We start from the raw sequence: 8,951 nt of genomic DNA on the forward strand, positions 1-8,951 counted from the left end.
TAAATTATACTGTAAATGTACAGTATATGTGGTTCAATAGTATTCAGTAAAATATCTTTACTCCAGCTTCAATTGCCCATATTCTGGACTATTGGATGACCATAGTTAAGTATAGAATAGATCAAAGTCACTTCAAAAATCAGCATATCCAATAGAAACATGTAGTATGTAGTCGCTGAGATCTTAGATGAGGGTCTGACTTACAACAAATAGACCATGCTAATCAGAGCAAGGAGGTATGCCCAAATATTATAATGCCCCTGGTCAATTTGGTCATAAATCACTGGGAATCATTCATTTAAAGAATAATCAGCAGCTATGTAATGCATTTTATCAGAGAGCTGCTTCTTTCTCATTCATTCTCAAAATTTTCAGTTCTCATGTAAAATGTGCCTTCAGCGATTACAGACTTTCCCATTACTGGATAGGACAGTTAGTGCTCATAACGTTCTATGGAGGACTGGAACTGTCATGTCAGTAGGGTATGCAGCAGCAGAACTTAAACTACTTGTGAATCCTCAGATTGCAAGGGAAGCTTCTCCAGTGCCAGTGGCGATATGCATATTCCCGGCCACATTCCGACTCGACTGTTTCTGGCCTTGCGCAACACACTTGTGGCCAGGAGTATGCATATGACATGCTTGTAATTCCATGACCGCCCTTCCCAGTGCCGGAGAAACCTCACAGCGCGCAGTATGTGAAATGTCAGGATTCAAAAGCATGCAGTGACATAGCATGCCTGCTTTAAGACCAGATAATCCCTTTAAAAAGAATAATTATGAGATTCTGATATATTTTGGAAACCCCACTACTAAGATGGTAATAGGACAATATACTCACTGTTTAAAACGTGGCCCGCCACATACACAGAGTGTAGGTCCTCCTAATGATGTGGCGCTCATGATGACATCACAGTTTTGAGACAGCCAATCCCATCATGCCAACCACAGTCTTTTTAAAAAGGCTCAGTGCCCACATGGGCCTATAGGAGTGCTGGTTACTAATGGCCCTCATACAGTGTCAGTTATAGACCCCAATATGTGGAATTATCCCCACACTTTACATGGAAAGATACCCCTCACACATGTGAGTGACTGGCCTACAGCCAGGACTACGAGAAGAAAGGAACACACGTCATCCGGACAATACCTAGAAAATATTCGCCTGGCCAGGGGTCTGTACAATCCAAGTCTTGGAGAATCACTTTCTCAGCATCTTTACTTCTTTGTTTGACAAACTGTAGAAATGAAAGAACAGATTGCGGAAATTCCTCTTCAGGCTGCAAAGAAAAAAAACACTCTGTGACTGCAGATACAAGCAAACAGCCTCATGATGAAAGGGTTATTCCCGTGTTCCTTTATGGGTCAAGTTGAAAAAAAATGCCAGTTAACAAAAAGCAACTTTATAATTTACAGGTGCTTCTCACAAAATTAGAATATAATCAAACAGTTAATTTATTTCAGTTCTTCAATACAAAAAGTGAAACTCGTATATTCTATAGAGTCATTACAAACAGAGTGATCTATTTCAAGTGTTTATTTCTGTTAATGTTGATGATTATGGCTTACAGCCAATGAAAACCCAAAAGTCAATATCTCAGTAAATTAGTAAACTTTATAACACCAGCTTGAAAAATTATTTTAAAATCTGAAATGTTGGCCTACTGAAATGTATGTTCAGTAAATGCACTCAATATTTTGTCGGGGGCTCCTTTTGCATCAATTACTGCATCAATGTGGTGTGACATGGAGGCGATCAGCCTGTGGCACTCCTGAGGTGTTATGGAAGCCCAGGTTGCAGTGATAGCAGCCTTCAGCTCGTCTGCATTGTTGGGTCTGGTGTCTCTCATCTTCCTCTTGACAATATCCCACAGATTCTCTATGGGGTTAAGGTGAGGCGAGTTTGCTGGCCAATCAAGCAAAGTGATACTGATGTTTTTAAAACCAGGTATTGGTACTTTTGGCAGTGTGGACAGGTGCCAAGTCCTGCTGGGGAATGAAATTTCCATATCCAAAAAGCTTGTCGGCAGAGGGAAGCATGAAGTGCTCTAAAATGTCCTGGTAGACGGCTGCGCTAGCAGGACTTGCCAACACACTGCCAAAAGTACCAATACCTGGTTTAAAAACAACAGTATCACTGTGCTTGATTGGCCAGAAAACTCGTCTGACCTTAACCCCATGGAGAATCTATGGGATATTGTCAAGAGGATGATGAGAGACACCAGACCCAGCAATGCAGACGAGCTGAAGGCTGCTATCAAAGCAATCTGGGCTTCCATAACACCTCAGCAGTGTCACAGGCTGATCGCCTCCATGCCACGCTGCATTGATGCAGTAATTGATGCCAAAGGAACCCCGGCCAAGTATTGAGTGCATTTACTGAGCATACATTTCAGTAGGCCAACATTTTGGATTTTAAAATCATTTTCAAGCTGGTGTTATAAAGTATTCTAATTTACTGAGATAATGACTTTTGGGTTTTCATTGGCTATAAGCCATAATCATCATCATTAACAGAAATAAACTCTTGAAATAGATCGCTCTGGTTGTATTGACTCTAATATATGAGTTTCACTTTTTGTATTGATGAACTGAAATAAATTAACTTTTTGATGATATTCTAATTTTGTGAGATGCACCTGTACTTCTCAAGAATGGAGGAATAGTCTGCAGCTGCAGTCTATCAGAGGAGGCAGGAGATGCACAGTAGGTATGAGACGTGTCCACTCCTGACCCTGGCCACCGTCACTGCCATTAGTGTACTGATACTGAAGAGACAAAGCTGCCTCATGTGGTCAAGAAGGAGTACAGCGAGCAGAAAGCCAGGAGGTTATGGAGTGTACGGTCCGTGTTCCATTTTACCATCAGTATATCATCAGCGTATGGTCCGTGTGTCCGTTTTACCATCAGTGTGTCATCAGTGTACGGTCCGTGTGTCCGTTTTACCATCAGTGTGTCATCAGTGTACGGTCCGTGTGTCCGTTTTACCATCAGTGTGTCATCAGCGTATGGTCCGTGTGTCCGTTTTACCATCAGTGTGTCATCAGCGTATGGTCCGTGTGTCCGTTTTACCATCAGTGTGTCATCAGTGTACGGTCCGTGTGTCCGTTTTACCATCAGTGTGTCATCAGTGTACGGTCCGTGTGTCCGTTTTACCATCAGTGTGTCATCAGCGTATGGTCCGTGTGTCCGTTTTACCATCAGTGTGTCATCAGCGTATGGTCCGTGTGTCCGTTTTACCATCAGTGTGTCATCAGTGTACGGTCTGTGTGTCCGTTTTTACCATCAGTGTGTCATCAGTATAGTGATGCTTTTGGATGGTGCAGCTCGTTGGCAGGGGGTAGAGGTTCCCCGTAATATCTGTTTCACCATCAGTGTGTCATCAGTGTACAGTCTGTGTTTCCGTTTTTTACTATCAGTGTATGGTCCGTATGTCCGCTTTCACCATTAGTGTGTCATGAGTGTAATCTGCAGTACAGGGATGACACCATTGTAAAAGCTATAGAAGCTATAGCAGCGGGGTCACAATCTCCCTGGCGCAACCTAAGAACAAAACCAAGCTGGATCTGGTATTGCTTTCTATCATCTTTGCTCGCAGCAGGCTAATGCCTTAAGCCGGATTCACAATAGCGAGGAATATGGACGAGCGCTCTGTGAGAAAATAATCAGTGACACACACATTATATATTTTATATATGTCTTTATATTTCATAGAGAGATACGGTAAGTAGCAGAATAGCCGGTAATTCATTTGTCGGCTTCTGTAAAATCACTGCAGGAGCCGACTAGATGGAAGACATGGTTTACATACAGTAAAAAAGATGCAGACTAGGTAGATAGATATATAGATGTGTGTGACCAATACAATTAGTAGCGTGCGTGTGCAAATTAGGGGACATGTATTTAATAAATGATTCTTTTGGGGGAAGAAAAATGGTGTGGGCTTCTGTGCAATTTTCCAAACCAGAGAGGGAAAGCCAGCGACTGGGGGCAGATGTTTATAGCCTGGGAATAGGGTAACACCCATGGATCTTCCTAGGCTATTAATATCAGCTCACTGCTGTATATTTAGCCTTTACGGGCTTTTAAAATAGGGAGAACACCCCCAAAAAATGACATGGGGTCCCCCTATAACAATAACCAGAAAAGGCTAAGCAGACATCTGCGGGCTGATATTCATAGCCTAGAAAGGGACCATGGATATTGGCCCCCCTGGCTACAAACACCAGATCTCAGTCGCCCCAGAAATTCCGGCACTTAGTCTCTCTCTTCCCACTTGCCCTGTAGCGGTTGCAAGTGGGGTAATAGTTGTGGGTTTGATGTCACCTTTGTTTTGTCTGGTGACATCAAGTCCATGGCTTAGGAATGGAGAGGTGTCAATATCAGTGATATCAGCGATAGTCACTGATGCTGCCAACGGCAGCATCTCATTCATGCACCAGTGGTTTACAGCCAGGGCGGTCGCATCTTAGCATCGTCCTGGTTGTAAACTGTATATACCCCAGATATAGATTACGACATGTGACACAATGACGGACAGGTATGGTATATTGTTGTTTTTATTATTTTATTTTTATTCAAGGAGAAGGAGGGCGTCGCAGGAATTAGGAGTATAATAAAGATGGGAAACTGTGTAGTGTTTTATTTCATTAAAATACTTTATTCTGGCTGTGTCTTTATTTAACCTGTAACAGCAACAGGATTAGTAATGGATAGGTGTCTTAGAGAGTGGCTAAAGTGCCAGAATTGGCGCATCTTAGAGATGTGCCATTTCTGGGGTGGCTATCCATAAATCCATGGCCCTTTCCTAGACTATGAATATCAGTTCACAGATGTCTGCATAGCCTTTTTTGGTTATAAATTATAGGGGGACCCCATGTCATTTCTGGGGGGTTCCCCCTATTTTAATAGCCAGTAAAGGTTAAATATACAGCTGTGAGCTGATATTAATAGCCTGGGAAGCTCCATGGGTATTACCCCCTTCCCAGGTTATAAACATCTGCCCACAGTCGCTGGCTTTCCCTCTCCGGTTGGAAAATTGCGCGGGATCCCACATCATTTTTTCCCAAAAAGAATAATTTATTAATTAAATATATGTCCCCTAATTTGCACACACACACAAACACACACACTACTAATTGTATTGGTCACACACATATCTATATATCTACCTATTCCTCATCTATTTACTGTATGTAAACCTTGTATTCTATCCTTTTGGCTCCTGCAGTGATTTTACAGAAGCCGAAATATGAATTACCGGCTAATATTCTGTCAATCTCTCTATGAAATATAAAGACATATACATATGTGTGTCACTGGTATATACAGTGTGTATATATATTTATATAAATTGAAGAATATTTTGTTTTAAATATTGTGTCAATGACAGAACTGCTGTATGTAAAAGCTCATGTTAAAAATCACATTGCTTACAGATGTCATACGGATACTAGATGCGAGGAAGTCGCATCATCGCATTGCAAACGGATTACACACGGATGACCATACGGAGAACACTGGTGCGATTTTCGGCCATATTGTTATATGTTAAGTGTGACCCGGCCTTAGGCTACGTTCCCACAATGAGCTTTTTGATGATTTTTACAGCTGAGTATTTTTGATAAAAGTTACCTGTTCGAGTTAATGGGTGCAGAAAATCTGCAACATCAGAAACTCACCAAAAGCTCATTGTGGCACTGTCGCCTTAGTGGCGATTTTTTAGGTGTATTATAGTTTACCATTTTTAAATACCTAAACTTAAAAATTTATAAACAAAATCAACGACAAGTTGTAATTCTGTGTGACTTGTGCTGGCAGTTATTAGAGAGTTTGGTGGAGTCGATCATGAAGGAAGGACATGGATGACGGAAGGAAGCACGTGATGGACATGGTCACACAGACGATGGGAGGAAGCATGTGATGGAGGGACACAGCCACACGGACAGTGGGAGGAAGCACGTGATGGACATGGTCACACAGACGATGGGAGGAAGCACGTGATGGAGGGACACAGCCACACGGACGATGGCAGGGAAGCACGTGATGGAGGGACACAGCCACACGGATGACGGGAGGAAGCACGTGATGGAGGGAAACAGCCACACAGATGGCAGGAGGAAGCACGTGATGGAGGGACACTGTCACACGGATGACGGGAGGAAGCACATGATGGAAAGACACTGTCACACGGATGACGGGAGGAAGCACGTGATAGAGGGACACGGTCACACTGATGACGGGAGGGAGCACATGATGGAGGGAAACAGCCACACGGATGGCAGGAGGAAGCACGTGATGGAGGGAAACAGCCACTGATGGTGGGAGGACGCATGTGATGGAGGGACATGGTCACACAGATGACAGGAGGACACACGTGATGGAGGGACATGGTCACACGGATGACAGGAGGAAGCACGTGATGGAGGGACATGGTCACATGGATGGCGGGAGGAAGCACGTGATGGAGGGACATGGTCACACGGATGACGGGAGGAAGCACGTGATGGAGGGACACTCACACGGATGAGGGGAGGAAGCACGTGATGGATGGACACTCACACGGATGACGGGAGGACACACGTGATGGAGGGACACTCACACGGATGAGGGGAGGAAGCACGTGATGGATGGACACTCACACGGATGACGGGACACTCACACGGATGAGGGGAGGAAGCACATGATGGAAAGACACTGTCACACAGATGGCGGGAGGACGCACGTGATGGAGGGACATGGTCACATGGATGGAGGGAGGACGCATGTGGTGGAGGGACATGGTCACACGGATGACGGGAGGACGCACGTGATGGAGGGACACAGCCACACGGATGGCGGGAGGACGCACGTGATGGAGGGACACAGCCACACGGATGGCGGGAGGACGCACGTGATGGAGGGACACAGCCACACAGATGGCGGGAGGACGCACGTGGTGGAGGGACATGGTCACACAGATGACAGGAGGAAACATGTGATGGAGGGACACCGTCACACGGATGAGGGGAGAAAGCACATGATGGAAAGACACTGTCACACGGATGACGGGAGGAAGCACGTGGTGGAGGGACATGGTCACACGGATGGCGGGAGGACGCATGTGATGGAGGGACATGGTCACACGGATGACAGGAGGACGCATGTGATGGAGGGACATGGTCACACGGATGGCGGGAGGACGCACGTGATGGAGGGACACAGCCACACGGATGGCGGGAGGACACATGTGATGGAGGGACATGGTCACACGGATAACAGGAGGGAGCAAGTGATAGAAGGACCTGGTCACACACATACATTAACAAGCCGCAGGCGTAAAGAAAAAGCACATAAAACATGATGCTCTGCCTAAATAAGAATAAAACAGCTTTATTAATGATGTACGCCATTTTCCAGCTCGCCTTTTGCACATGACGCAGATCCAGCACGGTCAGTCACCTACACTGCTGTAGTCCCCATAACAACCAGGGCTCAGCGCTGTATAGAGCAGAGGAATGAAAGCTGACCTCTGATTGGTGGAACACTTGACATATGACAGGCATGGCAGCTGTGCGGCCCACGGTCTCCTAGCAACGGATGAAACAAAATCTCCTGCCTCGGTGTAACCGGCTTCCTTCCCTCCCGCCGCCGTCCGCGCATTCTCACCTCTTCCTCGCCACATTCTGTAACGCTGCCGTAGTCTTCCTCGGGGTCCTCCTCCGGTGAATCGCGCTCCGCAGTCTCCGACAAGACTAGCCGACTCAGTTCGAGCTCGATCTCATCCTCCATGTTAGCCCGCTCACGTGATCACTGTTCAGGGAGGGACCGTGCTGACGTCATGGCCGAACTGTCAGGGCCAGTGAGCGGCCGGTTCCCTTGCAGGTGGGAGCGTGTGCTAAGCGCTCTGTCAGTAGTGTGGCCATAGCGAAGAGCCCCCATACACAGGAAGGAGCACGGCCGGGGTGTCCCCCAATAAAGAGGAGCTTCTCAGGGAAAAGGTGCCCCTGTACTCGGAGCCCCAGGAGTCAGTGACCACACTGGTCCCATGAGTTAGCCCCCATACCCAGAGCGTTAGGAGTCCGCCCCCAGGAGTCCGCATCCATGAGCATAGAAATAAGACTGACTGGCACATCCAGACAGGTGTGAATAGGGGCATACCAGGAGCAGGCCCGATTTTAGGCAAAGTGGGGCCCTAAATGCTAACATATTGCACATCACACAGAAGCATTTCTGTTGTATTTACATGCGCTGATCTCAGGCCGCTAAACGAGTGTGATCGACAATACTGAAGTCGTTGGACGCTTGTTTCCCGGCCTCTTTCCACCATCTGAGAAAGAATGATGGGAACAGAACGATCACTAACAGATCACTAGCCGATCCCCATACAGTATCATGTTATCAGCAGCACATCTACAGTTTACAGCGGCGATGTGCTGCTGAGAACAAGGATTTTTATTCCGGCATAAACAATCCAATCACCCAATGAATATGCAGCATTTTGCTTGTTTAGTATAATACACCCCATAGTCCTCCATATATTATAATGTGCACCATAGTTCTCCATATTGTAAAATGCACACCCCATAGTTCTCCATATAATATAATGTGCCCCATAGTCCTCCATATAGTATAATACACTCCTCATAGTCCTCCATATAGTATTATACACTTCCCATAGTCCTCCATATAGTATAATACACGCATCATAGTCCTCCATATATTAAAATATACTCCTCAGTCCTCCATATAGCATAATACACTCCTCACAGTGCTCCATATAGTATAATGCACCGCCATAGTCATCCATGTAGTACAATTCACTTCCCATAGTATAATGCACCCCATAGTTCTTCATATAGTATAATGTATTCCCCATAGTCCTCGGTACAGTATAATTCAGCCCACATATAGTATAATGCAGCCACCACCCCACAGAGTATAATGCAGCCACCCCAGAGTATAATGTAACCC

The 8,951-nt window shown here is 45.6% G+C and overlaps 1 protein-coding gene across 2 annotated transcripts in view; it reads right to left on the reverse strand.

Annotated features, from left to right (window-relative positions):
• Positions 1 to 7,887, reverse strand: part of LRRIQ1 (leucine rich repeats and IQ motif containing 1) — a 229,282-nt gene extending 221,395 nt beyond the window's left edge. The window contains exons 1-2 of one of the 2 annotated variants that reach the window (XM_077265459.1): positions 7,647 to 7,887; positions 1,150 to 1,237 (exon numbers count right to left, since the gene is read on the reverse strand). In XM_077265459.1, coding sequence (XP_077121574.1) covers positions 1,150 to 1,237; positions 7,647 to 7,769 — 211 coding nt within the window. In that variant the 5' untranslated portion in view covers positions 7,770 to 7,887. Of the gene's footprint in view, positions 1 to 1,149; positions 1,280 to 7,646 lie in introns of both variants that reach the window. The other variant, XM_077265458.1, reaches the window with a different exon arrangement.
• Between the last annotated feature and the right edge of the window lie 1,064 nt (positions 7,888 to 8,951).

Source organism: Ranitomeya variabilis, chromosome 5 (genome assembly GCF_051348905.1).
Source record: "Ranitomeya variabilis isolate aRanVar5 chromosome 5, aRanVar5.hap1, whole genome shotgun sequence".
NCBI classification, from domain to species: Eukaryota; Metazoa; Chordata; class Amphibia; order Anura; family Dendrobatidae; genus Ranitomeya; species Ranitomeya variabilis.